At 41.0% G+C, this 15,169-nt stretch overlaps 1 protein-coding gene across 17 annotated transcripts in view; it reads right to left on the bottom strand.

The window, feature by feature from the left end:
• The window catches only part of LOC110492252 (cold shock domain-containing protein E1), a 37,491-nt gene that overhangs the window by 5,353 nt on the left and 16,969 nt on the right, over positions 1 to 15,169 (bottom strand). The window contains exons 2-15 of one of the 17 annotated variants that reach the window (XM_021566399.2): positions 13,244 to 13,914; positions 12,128 to 12,372; positions 10,144 to 10,302; positions 8,545 to 8,740; positions 7,964 to 8,130; positions 7,166 to 7,252; positions 6,978 to 7,096; positions 6,766 to 6,847; positions 3,165 to 3,293; positions 2,744 to 2,869; positions 2,382 to 2,621; positions 1,972 to 2,136; positions 592 to 762; positions 284 to 295 (exon numbers count right to left, since the gene is read on the bottom strand). In XM_021566399.2, coding sequence (XP_021422074.1) covers positions 284 to 295; positions 592 to 762; positions 1,972 to 2,136; positions 2,382 to 2,621; positions 2,744 to 2,869; positions 3,165 to 3,293; positions 6,766 to 6,847; positions 6,978 to 7,096; positions 7,166 to 7,252; positions 7,964 to 8,130; positions 8,545 to 8,740; positions 10,144 to 10,302; positions 12,128 to 12,253 — 1,779 coding nt within the window. In that variant the 5' untranslated portion in view covers positions 12,254 to 12,372; positions 13,244 to 13,914. The remainder of the gene's footprint in view (positions 1 to 283; positions 296 to 591; positions 763 to 1,971; positions 2,137 to 2,381; positions 2,622 to 2,743; positions 2,870 to 3,164; positions 3,294 to 6,765; positions 6,848 to 6,977; positions 7,097 to 7,165; positions 7,253 to 7,963; positions 8,131 to 8,544; positions 8,741 to 10,143; positions 10,303 to 12,127; positions 12,373 to 13,243; positions 13,915 to 15,169) is intronic. The other 16 variants (XM_021566403.2, XM_021566404.2, XM_021566406.2 and 13 more) reach the window with 16 other exon arrangements.

Below are 15,169 nucleotides of genomic sequence, written 5' to 3'. Positions count from 1 at the left end.
TGTCAACTATGCATGTCTGCCAAAATATGAAAAAGAGCGAGTAAAAAAACAAATCATTGTGAATTTAAGGTAACTAGGGGAGCTTCTCGCGGTAGCTATGTAAAAACTCTGGCAAATCAATGTTAGATCTAGCCAATTTGAGGAGACTTATCCAAAACTAGTGGTTAGTACTGTGCCGCAGTTGGTGTCAACCCCGTAGGAAAACAATTCAATAGAACGGGCGTATTGTCATAAATAAAGCATTGATCAGGGTGATGGCATCATGCAAAGACCGAACGCCTACCTTGTCTTTTTTCTAATGGAGAGAAGTAGCATGAGGGGGAAAGGGTGAAAGGAGAAAGCAAAGAGGAGAATTAGAACTAAAAGAGGGGTCATCAAAAATCGGTGGTCTGAAAAATGTGCAAACACAATGGGAAGTGTGTGTGTGTCGTCTCGGAGAGGTTTTCAATACTGATCAGACTAGGAGGCGAGGGAAACGGGGAAATAAATGTAAAAGAAAAATCAGGCAGGGAATAAAGACAAAACAAAAAAGGGACAAAAGTTGACAATGTTGCTGTGGGCTTTCTAGTGCTGCCCTGGGTGCTCTCGTACCTTCTCTTTGGCCTTGCTGGGGCTTGCGCTCTTGTTGTTGGTGATGGCTGCCGTGGCTTCCTTCTCCACCACGCCCACAAAGCGCTGCTCAGACTGGGTATGGAAGGACACTGTGCCTTTAGGCAGCTTCTTGATGCGCACCGCGTGGTTCCTCTGGGCAGACAGCATGTCCTGCACAGGAGAGTGGAGGGAGAAAACACCCCTTTCAATTATTGATGGTGTTCGATAAAGCTCTCATTGAGATTGTCTGGATTATATTGTGGAGGTAACCAGAGACCAAAATATATTTTGAACAATGTGCCTAGGAAATTTGAATGGGTTCAAAGAATGAGAATTCTTAATATTTAAAACAATTAACTGCATGTTCATTCCTAAAGCAATAGTTCCCTACTAAAGTAACACCCTTGGAAGAGCAGAATTCTGTGTTTTTCATTACAACAAAAAATATAAAACGCATAGAAGAAATACCTTGCTGCGTTTTGTAAATACAGATCTAAAATGCTTCTTATTGTAATTTCTGCTCGACAGACAAGCGTAAATCAGCCAACAGACACTAGAAAACGATAGTCCAGCATCCCATTGTGACATAGATGCATGGCTCCAAGACAACCAGCCACGGGGACATAAGAGCCCGAATGCGCAATTCCCCACAATTCCCAAGTCTGTCGAGCAGAAATTACAATAAGAAGCAGTTGCAGCGCTGCGTTGAGAATTCGAAAAGCATGAATACCAACGGTCCAAAATTCTAAAAACACTGCTGTGCGTACATGTACACGTTTGGTACTGTGACAGACCCTTCCGTTTGTGCTTTAGTTGCACTTCTCCACTTGGATGAGAATTCACAAATGGGCATTATATCAGAAGACCTACTCATGTGTCGTTACTTTTCTCCTGTACTTTCCTCATTGCAGCCTACTTGTCTCTGGTAAAATGCAACATTAACTTCAACCAAAACATTAGAAAGAATGTAGCCAGCTACATTTCCTTCTGATCAACAGACATGCATCGTAAAATAAAAAAACGTAGCTTATTCATTGTAAGTTACATTTACTTGTTTGACTGCTAGCCAAATAGCGCTGCACGTCTGTTGTCATCTGATGAAAATTAAGCTTTTTCTGCCAAATGTGTTGCACAATTTTTCTGTGAAGGAAAACTATAGTTGCAAGCCCCTGATCACTATTGAAGAGAAGAAAAATAAAAAATCCACTACTTTCAATATAAAAACAAAGATGAAATTATTTAAAAAGCAGATTTTTTGTATGGTCTCCATTTCGAAAATGTAGATTTCGGAACGCTAACACAACCCCTGAAGATGGACAGAAAGAGGGAAGGCGAGAGTAAAGGAATTTAAAGACAGCATTTTATTGTTGAAAAACGGACCATGGACTTTTTCCCTGGACTCACGGGCACAACGGTGAACTCGACTTCGTCAGAGATGTGCAGCTGGCTTTCCTCCAGGACCTCGCTAAAGTGAAAGAACATCCTGGCATCCCGGTCCACACACTTGATGAAGCCAAAGCCGTCGCGCATGGCAGCGATCACACCCTATAGGACAGAGAGGAGAGGGAAAGCCGTCACCACAGCAGAGATGCTGTAGACTCTATAACATTTAAAGGACAGTGCACTGCAGATACAATGTTGAAAAGTTCCAATCCAGGTTTCTGCTCATGCATTTTGTAGGATTTACACATCAGTATGGAATATGGACTAACATCAGATAATTTAACTAGGTTGCCATATTCAATTAAAACCCCACAAACAAGCTTCCTCAAATGAACTAGAGGGCGTACCATGGATCTCCTCAGGGTCCTTACCATCTCACGGGACTCCTTGGTGAAGTGGAAGGTATCAGGCAGGATGTCGATGTTGGTGGCCCGCTCCAGCTTGTCCCTACGGTCCGTGGAAATGTTGAACTGCACATGGTCGCCTTCCAGCAGGGTCACCTTGGACTTGGTGTCCTTCTCACCAAACAGGAGCTCCTTGTCTGTGTAACTGATCCTGGCACAGATGCGGCCTGGTAGTGGATCATTCTGAAATGGGGAGGAACAATTTTAAAAGATTTATAATTTTCATCAAAATAATCTATATGATTCAGTAAATACCAAACACTCAGATTACTTATGAGCATAGAGGCATGGTTTAAGTTTCTGACCTGGTTCTTGGTTGGAACTTTAGGGATGACCTTGATAACAGTGCCTTCAAACTGCTCGATGCTGATGTCCTCAAATATGACTGTCCCCTGGGCGAGCAGCCTCACGTCAGTAGCCACCTCTTTCCCCTAAATGAGAGAAAACAAGATGCTTTAGTTACTTCAATGTTGCTTTCCCTCCTCTATTAGGATTTATTTTGCATCTTTACAGGCTTATGGCATCAATATGTGTAGAGAACATATACATGAGCAGGAATCATTTCTGTTGAATGGCTTTTCCTATTGAGACATATTGACTGCCATTAAACCTAAGCCTGCTTTGACAAGTCCCCAACATCTTAAGAACAACTACTTGATTCCAATGATCCAATACTGGCCTAATATTCTATACTTTGCCAGAACGGTTCCATGTGATGCCACCTACGTTTCTCTCTTTGATGGTGAACTCCACGTCGTCGCCGGCCTGCAGGGCCTCCAGGTCGCCCTTGAACTCGCTGTAGTGGAAGAAGATCTCCTTCACCACATCAGCCCTCTCAATGAACCCAAAGGCCTCCTGCCAGACAACACAAGGGGTTATAGAACATAATCAGGCACGTAGACTACACTAGCGGTTCTGGGGAGGAGGGGGGGGGGGGGGGGGTATGAAATCATTTTTACATAACATTTTTGCTATCGTTCTTTTTTTACATCCGGTATTAGACAGTGGCAACGCGGAACACTAATTTAACCCACACATTTTCTAGAGGGACAGCTTTAGGCGGAACACAACAGTATCGTACCACATGCATCTGCAAGTTTTTTTCTATTCAGAAGTTAAGAAATTCCGCACTAATATTATAGTTCAAGCACAAAGGAAATATAGAGGTGTGTAAAATTGTTAATATGTTGTATTTGTATTAAATGCATTACAGAAGTGTAACGGTAGATCAGCTTATCTTAACCTGGCCGTTTGATACTTCTTCATACTGCCACAAAGTAACAAATATATGTTCAACAAACTCATGGTGCTGAGTGTTTTTACTTAAACCACACTCCGTAAATGCATTGTAACGTAAAACGGTTAGACATAAAAGGGTAGTTACCTAGCAAGTCAGTTATTTTAAGTAAATTAATTAATAAGCGTGGTCCCCATTGTTTTTGCTCTTTAGTTTTCACCAAAATGAAGAGAAAGGACATCATGTCCTTCTTCCAAAGAAAATACAAGGCCGACAGTGAGACAGATGGTTCAGGTGTGGAGAGAGCAGAGAGCCTGCAGAAAGAGAGCAGGAAGACTTATCCATTGGAGAGAGACTGAGAGTGAAGGCATAGAGCAGGAAAGTGAGACAGATGGAGAGAGAGGCTGAGGTATAGGCTGAGTGAGAGACACCAACAGAGGAGCCTCGTGCTTCCACAAGCAGTGGACCATCAGGTTTGTGATGTTGAATAAATCTGTGGTTACTTGTAAAGCAGTGCAATTAGTCAGTTTATATGGTGTATAGAAATGAGTCGGTTTGTGATTGAAATTAATTCTTATTTAACATGCTATTGGGCTTGTGATATAGATATCAGATGGATTTCTGAAGTTGCCTGATGGCAATGGTATATCTAAAATTACCCATATAGATATTTTTAATTATATATTTTTTTCTTTGGCAGATATCAGCAAATCCCAAGAGGAACCACTGGCACAGCCAATGATGAACATATACCCAAGAACTCTGATGGGGACGGGAGGAGGAGCTCAAGGCGACCTGGCACCATATCCACCCCTGGCTTGAATAAAAAAAATATTTAAAAAAATCTGATTGTTTGGTTACGCCTGCAGGCATTTTAGCCCTCCCAAAGTCTCAGAGACTGTATTTGATTCACAATTGGGTTTTAACAACTGGAAGGCAACTTACAAAGAGGGGGGATTTGCAATTCATGCAAGGTTTGAGCAGCACAAACAAGCAATGATTATATGGAGAGACTATCAGAAAGCTGTACAAAGTAATGCAACACTGGTAAATGCCCTAAACAAGGAACACAACAAGCAGCTTCAAGAAAATAGGGACTAAAACAATAGGAGAAGTACTACTACTTACAGCCACACAAAAACATTGCAAAGAGGACATGATGAGTCTGCAGAGTAAGACAATAAAGGGAACTCCATGGCAATCCTAGAAACAATAGCTAAGCATGACACAACTGTGAAAAAAAGGTTGACTTACATTCATAATGCAAAATATACAAGCAAAGAGATTCAGAATGAGGTTCTGAGTTGTTTGGCAGACATGGTTCGAACCAAAATGATAGAAGAAGTGAAAGACAGTGAGGTCTTCAGCATAATGGCAGATGAAACAAAAGATGTTTTAAAAAAAAGGAGCAGATATCTCTAGTACTCAGGTACTATTTCAGAGGAGCTGTCCATGAGAGCTTTCTCCACTTTGAATGGGCTGATCGACTAGATGCAGCAGGGCTTACTGACAAAATCATACACATATTAGAAAGTCATGGTCTTGAATACAAAAACAACCTAGTAGGCCAAGCATATGACGGTGCTTCCTTTATGAGTGGCACGCATTCAGGCGTCCAGGCACGCATTAAAGAACAAGCAAAGCATGCCTTAAACATTCACTGCAGTGCACACGGTCTAAACTTAGTTTTAGTGGATACAGTCAAAGCTGTCCCTGAGGTCGGACAGTTCTTCTCCTTACTAGAAAGACTTTACGTCTTCACATCTGGGTCATATGTGCATCAAAAATGGCTTAGCATACAAAAAGAGATGTACCCAGGTGCACCTACAGAGCTTCAGAGACTAAGTGACACTCGCTGGGCATCTCGATATATGGCTTTACATATTATTACGGATAGATTACCTGCCATTAAGCGAGACCTACAAGACATAGTCCAAGAACACAATGGTGACAGATCTGTTGAGGCACGAGGTCTGCTTGCACAGATGGATTTACAATTCATTATGTGCCTTGTTACACTCCATAAAGTGTTTGGAGAAGCAACATTTATATCAGATATGCTACAGTCTTCATCACTTGACCTGACCTGGCTGTTGATTTAGTTGAAGCCTTAGTTAAAACTTTGAATGACTACAGGAATGAGTCATTTTTTGATGACCTATGGAATGAAGTGTTGAACACAGCTGAGCACAGCTGAGCAATGTGATACTGCAATACACCCCCCCTGCAAAACGACCAAAAAAGCTAAGCTCAATTTAATGGAGACTGTGTACTCAGTACAGTGGGTCAGAGGTCAGATTCAGAACAAGAAAAGGGCAGTTTTGGTACAACCCTTTTCTACCCTGTTTTAGATCATATGCTCAATGAGCTTAACAGAAGGTTCCCTATCAAAAACTGTGACATAATGAATGTCATCCAAACCCTACAAGTGATGTGTTTCTCAAAGAGAAGTCCCTGTTTCCATTTGCTAGAATGTATGAATCAAATATTGAGGACTTGGGGCTTGAACTACATCAGTTCAGAAGAATTGTAGAAAGGAAAATACAGAGTGGCATGCAGAGACCCCCCAGTGTAGTAGAGCTGGCATTATTCATTGAGCCTTATAAAGAAGTTTTCTTTGAGCTCTTTAAACTGTGCAAGATAGCTGTTTCAATCCCTGTTAGTACTGCTTCTTGTGAACAGAGTTTTTCTGCATTAAAGCTGGTGAAAACTTCTCAGGTCCACAATGTCAGATTAAGCAATTTAGGTGTATTGAGTCAAGGCGGGCAAAGGCCTTGAGTCTAGATGAATTTGCTGATCTTTTTTGCAAAAAACCCCACAAAAACCTGATACTGAATATGTAATGCAAATGGAAATTATAATGGAGATGCAAATAAATTGTTGAATGATTATGAACATGGTATTTTGCCTGCTAATGCCTGCAATGCAGTGAAGAAAACTATATGACAACAATAACGTCTAATGTAACTGGCCTCTCTAACAGTACAACTGGCCCCAGCTTGGCCCTCCCAGTTTAAATGGTCTAGAACCGCCACTGGTAGACTAGCCAATGTCCAGCCAGGGATCCACAACAGTGTAGTGTGGCTTTACCTTGGTGGCACAGACAACCCCCTGGCACCTCATCTGTTTCTTCTTAACCAGGACAATGTTGTGTGCACTGACTGCACCGGTGCTGAAACACACATAAGATGATAGGCATGAGGAAAGGGCTACGGTATTGTGCAATCAAACATTGTAAAAATTGTGAAACTCAAGATAATTTGTTTGGGAAACAATAAGACACTTAAAGAAAAACAACTTACTGCTTGTTGGTTTCCATGTAGAAGCTGACTTTGTCTCCCGTGTCCAGGTGCATGTTGCCCTCTATGTCGTCTGGGGTGTAGGTCAAGTAAAACACCTCCTGCGTGGGAAGGAATCCATACTTTACATTACATTGACTACCAGCCTTGACATGACATGTCTCTTTCTTTAGGCCATTTGACAGTCTTACCCCATTTCTCTCATAGCACACACTGCCAGTGGGGACCTGCCCTGGAGCAGACTTGCCATCCAGGTGAGTAGGAATCGCTGAGACGACCTAACGGACAGAAAGAACCACATGGGGAGGAGATGGTTAAGAATGGCATTTGGGTGAGTCAGACAAACACGATTACCTAACTACAATCATTGTAATTAATTAGATTGCATACATTAAAATAATCAGGTAAGCGAAAAGACAAACTGGTTGATTTTCAAAAGTATATCAAGAAAGCAAAGGGCTACGTACTGTAGATACTACTGCATGAGATGTGAAATGCTTGAGAAGCCAAATTGAAGAGAAGGCGAATAGAAAAGACTTCAATGGATATCAAAATATTACATCCAATCAAGCTTATTCGATTGAATGACTTTCTGGATAAAGATTTATGCTATGTACAATTCTATATTTTCTATTTTGTTTAAACATCAAATCCCACCTCCACCCCTGAACACCACACAAATTGTATTTCAAGGAAAGTTAAGCCCATTGTAAATCTCCATGGAAACAGATGGTATTCCTAGTGTTTCAGACAAACGGAGATACTAACAATAACATAAATAATCGAAAGACAAATGTGGATTTAGAATTAGATTCAAATCCTTGGGGAGAAAGGTTTAGTATAAAGAATGTACGCATCTATGAAACTATTAAATGAACAAAAATGAACAAAGGTTTACAATGAGCTTGAACATAAACCCAACTGACAAACACCAACATTGAGGTGACACGGACAAGAAAAGAACCAAAAGTAAAATGGTGTTCCTTAACTGGATGAATATAACCATGCAGCACAGTAAATGGAGAGGCGTGCGAGTCTGGCCCCACCTGGCCCGAGATGCGCTCCTCTGGAAGCACCTCTGGTTTGATCTTAAGCAGCTTCACTGCTATGGGCTTGCCAGTACGCCTGTCTGAGGACACTTCAAACTCCACATCATCTGGAGAGGCAGAGAGAGATGTAAGAAAAACGGGTTTTGAGAAAATGTGTGCGCCACACCAAATACTGACCGGACATTCATAGAGTTCAATCGACTTAAAGGCTACCCACAGTATCTTGTGAAGAGATTGAGGCAGAAATCAATTGTCACCACTCAGCTCCCAGGATATCTTAGGGGGATTTTTTTTCTTTTTCTGACCAGATAAACATTAAGGAGCAGTTTCCCAAACACAGATTAAGCATAGTCCTTTACTAAAAAACAAACTCAAAAGGAGAATTTAATTTAAATGCTTTAGTCCAGGATTAGGCTTAATCTGTGTCTGGGGAAACCACCCCTAAAAGTTGTGTTGTTTAGTAGAAGGCTGGTGGATGAGACTAGACTACTAAATGACTAGAAGAAGCCCTGGCCTCTCACCTCCTATCTTGAGCTCCTGCAGGTTGCCGTTGTACTGGGAGCAGTGAAAGAAGAGGCGCGCCTGCCGCTCCGAGCACTGGATGAACCCGTAGGAGGTGAGCAGCTTCTCCACCACGCCAGTCTCCCTGATGCCCACCGCTGTGCCATTGGCAAACGCAGTGTGCCCATTGTGGAGCATGCCAGGGTCAAAACTCATCTAAACAGAACAAGAACGGAGAATGTTACTCATTGAACAAATCAAAAAGGTCAGTCAAAACACAGCTCTTAAGATTGAGAGCGGATGTGAGTTTATGAGTGGGATTGTGTAAATGTATGATAGAACAATTAATTGACAAATTAAACTCCCACACACACAGAATGGACCTATTTTACCCAAACATGCATTTAGTGAACACACATCTACAAAGACCAATCCCTACCCAAAATGTGCTTCCCGACAGGTGGTTGAACCAAAGTTTGGAGAGACTAACCCAAAGAGCTTTCTGCTGTTACCTGACACTTCCCCTATCTTGTGAATTCCAGGGGAAGCACATTTGGCCAACCCCAGATTGGTCTGAATCGACATGAAAACTATTCACTATAGGCTTGGGAGGTATACTGTATATACCCTATACTGCAGTATTTGGAAAAAGCTACGGGATGGTTTTCAATACTGTTTCAACTTTTTTTTATTTTATATAAAACATTTGAATATTTGTAGTTACTTTTAAGTAAATACCTGCAGTCCACTTGTGCAATACGTTAGGAGATAAAAGAACATTGCGTTCTTCATTTCACCAGTCACATTATGTATCTTACGGTTGTCCCCAGTCACGAGGGGTTTGTTTACAAGCACACGACGAGAGACCAGCGCCTATAGTCACTCACTGTCGTGCAGCATGCGCCAGGTGATCCAATTACATATTGAAATTCACAACTAAATGTTTACCAGATAGATATCTTATAACTTGTCTAAAATGTGCTAACTGCTCTGCAGTTGTGCATTTGATTTGCTAATGTAGTAGCGTTTGAGTTACTTGTATAATTTAGGTCAGAAACTGTACAAAATGTTTGCAATGCTCTCGTTAGCATTCTCTATGGGGATTCTTTAGTACTTTTAACCAGAAGTGGCATTTGATTTTTTTGATTTTTATAAAGCCCCTTGCGGTAACACCATATATGCCGGGTTGGCACAGGCACGGTTTGAAGGTATGGAAAGCTGGATACCATCCAACCCTAATTCACTACAAATAAAGGCCACACGGTAGTCATTTCTAGTTGGCTCAAGAGAAGCATGCACTTCTATTCACTCCATTTGTTACAATCACAACTGAATCCACAAGCACCCCTAAATTGACAAAGTTAGGAACATTATACGTGCAAAATCAGTTGGTTATAGAAACCATTGCCTTCTTCCATTGACTTGCACATTAAGTCAAGATGAACTGGGATGCTACAATATGACTTCAAAGCACAGCAATAATCAGTCATCAAGAGCCACTGCAAAACAATCAAACCGTGCGGTTAGCAAACGTCACCAAAGGAGACCACAGGAGCAGACAGGGCTGTCCATCATTGTGGGTGCAACCGATGCGATGCCCACACAACATGCCCACTTACTGATCTCCGGTACAGGGGTGTCCGCTTGTGTTTTTTGTGGGAAACCGAGAACGAGCGGGGGATAGCCACCACAGAGGTGGCAGAGGCATTATTACGTGCCAAAGGGGGTTCAGAGTGCACTCTCTCCATATCCGACAGTGGGGTCAGGGCTGGGTCACACTGGTTGGATGGGGAGGGGAGTCAAAAGATATTTGGAATTCAGAGATACTTGGAGCTGTGGTTTTAACCATGAGCACAGATTTCATTCCATTACACCTCAGTGTTCTAGTTAAGTTATATTCTTAAGCTTTCTTTAACTGTAAAAGTGATGGGCAAATAAAAACACTGATCGATCCTGACCCTGAGAATCAGAATTCCATAAGAGAAACCCATACATTTTTTTAGTAAGACCTAGCATCCCCATCAAACTAAAATAATACAAAAGCACTTGCCATTCAGTATATTTGAAGGAATGGACAGATGGAACAAAAAGGTAGAGGAAGGAGGTCATGTAACATTGTAATTGCTGAAGTGGAATGAAACTCATGAAATGCTATATCATTATTATTGCCTGAAATAAAGTGCAACTGTCCAGTTAATCTCACTTTTTAAAGTTAATATTCTGCCCAAATAATGTTGTTGACTCGTCCAAAACTCGTGGCCAAAGTATTATTTGGCGAAAAAAAACACATCCTCAAATGTGTATCTCAAACAGACAGTTTAAAAGATGCTTGCCATTTCCTCAGAACGTCATTATTTTATTACTGCTGCTCTTTAATTATTTGAATTTACTTATCTATTTTTTTTACTTAGCCAACAATGCAGTTAAGAAAAAATGTGTTAAGGGCTTGTCAGTAAGCAATTCACTGTGATTTTATTTGTTGGCTCATTGGCTGAGCTGGCTAATCAGCGGTCTACTTGCATTAATATTTTTTATGACTGGTTAGACAGAAGCGCATCTACACAGTAAGGTAATAGTTGGTTACATGAACAGTTCCAGAGCAGCCTCGTCACCTTAGGGGGCTTTCACACCAAATGGGTTTGGCGTAATCTTTCCCGAACTCTGGTGCGCTTACCCACTTAGTTCAGTTCGTTTGGCCTGTTGTGAACACCATCCACACTTGGGGGCGCAAAAAACAACGCACTGTGGTTCCCTCAAAAAGCAATGACAATTGGGACACAAAAGTGACGCTTCATGATAATCATAGATAGATTTAACAGAAGCATTTTGTCCAGTAAACAAAGGACTAGCATGGACATGTGGTTTTGTTCAAGAATTTATGTTTAACTAAATTTCAAAAGAACCGGACAAAAAAAAAAATACAGATGTAACAAATAATCAAACTGATTCTAACTACAGCTCAAAAATGTTTGTAAAAACACCCTTCCTAGCAAAGCATCAATGCTAACAGAGTTGAACTTACTAGTAGTTAGTGATCCGGCCTCAATGTTTTGATTTGCTGTTTTGATACCTAAGATTTCAGATTAAGCAACCTTGTTTCCACGCATTTCCAAATCAACTCGTCTTACAAACTAACCTCTCTTGGTTATAAATTTGCTTAATTTCAGTCTAGTATTACTTGAGGAAGAATGCCAAACAGATTTTCTCCCAAGTCTCGTCAAATGTCTTCTGTACCGTCTTCACTACACAGAAGTTACTGATCAAACAGTTTGTTTATATTGTCTACATAAGATGGCAATTACAACACTAACCATATCCCACACCTTTAATCTAAGGGGACATGGGGCATGGCACAAAGCATTTACAGCCTCATTTACATAAATGGTGGTGGGTAAAACAGAATTTGAAACAAACCCAAATTCCCAGTAACCTTTAGACCACCCTGTACTTGCTACACTGCACCTGAGCAAAAGCTAGTCTCTGAGTCCAGAGGAATGGAAAGGTTAAGCCAGTCAGAGCAGAGAGGCAGGGCAAGGTGGGTGAATGGGTGTTCGATGGGGGGAGAAGACGGAGGGAGGAAGTGGTGGGGATGATGGAACTTACGGATCGGCCGTACGGTGACAGGCTGAGTCCGACGGGGGAGGTGCTGCTCAGGTCAGCGCTAACGAACGCGGCAGGCGGCGACGCGGGCAAGGTAAACTCGACAAAGCCTTTCCAGGGGCTGCCCATATTTTTCCATAAACTTGAGTCAAACTCCACCCCTTTGTTGTACTTGATTACTGGTTTGCTTGAAAGCCTTGATTTTTCTAGTTATTTTCCTTTTTTTTTAAAAACCACCCAGTAGATGTCTGCAAGGGTGAAAAGGGGGGAAAAAAATGTTTTAAAGGAGGCAAAAAGGTCAGCCAGTGAGCAAAGTGTCAATCATGGGAAAGGGTCTGTGGGTGTGAGGAGACAAAGGAACATAAGGCTAGATGGGACCAGGTAGAGGGGTAGGATAAAGAGGCAGAGGAAAGCTTGCTAAAAACAACTTCCAAAATGAAGTACGCCTATGGCTACAAAAAAAAAAAAAAAGGAACTACTTCACAACTGCGCTAAATCTCTCTGCGAGAGTTGGTGCAATTAATATGGCTTGTTACCAAGTGACCCAAAGCAAGTTACAGAATAATACCATCTTCGTTAAAATTATAGCACAAGTGCACATGTACAAGAGCAGCATATTGTTTTGTCAAGAAGGATTTCTGGGACATTTAGTGGATAATTTGTTTTCATAGTCAAATAAATATCTACATTGCTGCCCTATGACAGCCCAGCAGGGAACCAGAGTAGAAATTGGGAGCGTATGTTTTCCCCTTCTTAGATTTAATTTCATATGACATCTATATCAAATGTAATTTGATACATGCATTTGTGAACTGCTGGAATAGTGTATCAATTGAGTCCTATCAAAATCAGTCCTTGATATGTGTAGATAAGTAAAAGCCTCATACAGGGTAAAGGATATTTTTCAGTTTGTGTAAATTTCTTTGGAGATGGACAAGATGGCTGGGCATATAGAGGATGCCTTTACAGACCTCGGACACATTCAGACATGCGCCATAAAAAAATAAAAATAAATAAAACTAAAGAGTTTTTCTAAAAATCCTACTAAGCTTTGCAATAGAAATTCAGCTGCCCCAACACATTTATGGAATAAGTGTGTAAAGAAATAAAATGACCTACCTTGATTTGGCGTCTTAAAAGGTGTGGTCTTGAACGTTAACGACTGTGCAGATGTTGGAGATCTTCTCTTCAAAACACACACACACACACACACACACCACGTATTTGTTGCAGGTTTCTGGCACAAGTTCTGCATATAAGTTGCATATATAAAAAATTTAAATAAAAAAGGAGGCAAACGCAGGTGCAATAACACTGCTTGAAATCAACAAAATGAACAGAGCACAAGGAGATAGAGAGACAGCTAAAGGGATGAGAAGGAAAAAAACTAGCAGACAGCAGCCCTCTAAGCACCCCGGGGTGAGTCGGTGGTGCGGTGAGGTGAGGAGGGCTGGGAGCAGCGTTGGGACGTGTGCTTTGTCAAAGCTGTTGAGTAGGCACAAACTTCTGGTCTCAGATCAGTTATGTTCTCGGGTTTGCAATTTTGGCAAAGGATTGTTTCTCTTGAGTGTGTTTCGATTGGGCAGCTGTGTATCTTGTCTTTGGTTGTTTCTTCGTTTTGTTTGCTTCTATATTTTCCTTTGAAGTGAGCCTTTCCTTTTATTGAGTTGTTGCGACTTTGTTCATTTTGGGATGTTTCTTCTCTTGAATTTGTTTCTTCGTTGTGATCTGAACTTGAAGAAGCAGTTGCGGATAGTACAAAAAAAAATTCAGTTCCGTTTCACTTCATACTGTTGAGAAAAAGAAATACACTATTAGTTGAAAATAGATCAATGTAGCCTACATATTTCCTACTGATGTGAATAAACAACAAGAAGAACTGGGTGAAGCCTGAAACGAAAAATTCTTCCTTGAGAAATTAGTCTTTGTTTCTTTTTTTTATTACCATTTTAAATTGTACACAAGTCACAGTAATTGTTACCCAGAAATGATTTGATATATAAATAAAAACAGCTGCATTGGACCTTTAATATTTTTATCGTCACATGAGAAAGTTAAAGCCGCCTGTGGACTTGTGCCCTGGGTCATTTCCTTTTCATGTGAATTAAACTCCAGATTCTTTGCACCCATGCTAACAGGCCTAAAGATAGACCATCTTCAGCTGCCCGACTACGTGCAAGTCCTGTGGATAAACAAGTCCCTGTGCATATCTTTGATCATATTGATATTTAGGGCACAGTTTCTGACCAGGGTGTGTGTAATCATGTGAACTATGTCATGAACTATGTCATGATCCTAACATTCAAGCTAACTGTATACACAGTAACAAGAAGTAGGGACACACCAAGTTTGGCTTTTGGGACAACCCCCATGGCTGGGCATTGCTGGCATTATTGACCTCAATGCAATTGGCTGAACAGGGCCACGTGAAAACTAATCTGACATGGCAGTGTCGCAATGTGGTGGCATCCCACCTGGTTTCCAGAGTGTTCAAAAATAATGTTGAGAAAGGGGTCAAATTTCATTCCAAGGAGTGGATAGGTCTTACTTGGCAATCAGGCTAGAGTTGTTTATTGACAGCAGTGCTCAGTTGAACCTCTTTGAAGTCAAAGTTTCAGTGAAATTATGCAATCTATGGCTTAATGCGTTCGCACGCTTACCAGCCGAAACTCTTCGGAAGAGTTTGTGCAAACAATTTTCGTTTGTTTTGAACTTTAGTAGGAGGTTAGTAAGAGGTTTTTCAGCTGCTCAGACACGCACCTAAAAAATGTATACGCCCCTTTGTTGGTGATTGGTCGACTGTAGGGATTTTTCAATTAAGTCTTGAAATTCAGAGAGAATACTTGTTTTCTTGCACATTTTTTCATTGAGAAATACCAATCTGAAGCAAGCGGGTGCCTTTTGTTTATCTACATATCTACTGGGTGGTTCGAGCCCTGAATGCTGATTGGCTGACAGCTGTGGTATATCAGACCGTATCCCATGCTTATGTAAATAAATGAATATATATATATTATATATATATATATATATATATATATATAT

This window comes from Oncorhynchus mykiss, chromosome 16 (assembly GCF_013265735.2).
Source record: "Oncorhynchus mykiss isolate Arlee chromosome 16, USDA_OmykA_1.1, whole genome shotgun sequence".
Classification (NCBI taxonomy): domain Eukaryota; kingdom Metazoa; phylum Chordata; class Actinopteri; order Salmoniformes; family Salmonidae; genus Oncorhynchus; species Oncorhynchus mykiss.
The sequence above is the reverse complement of the archived record's forward strand: the minus strand, read 5'-3'. Positions and strand labels throughout refer to the sequence as shown.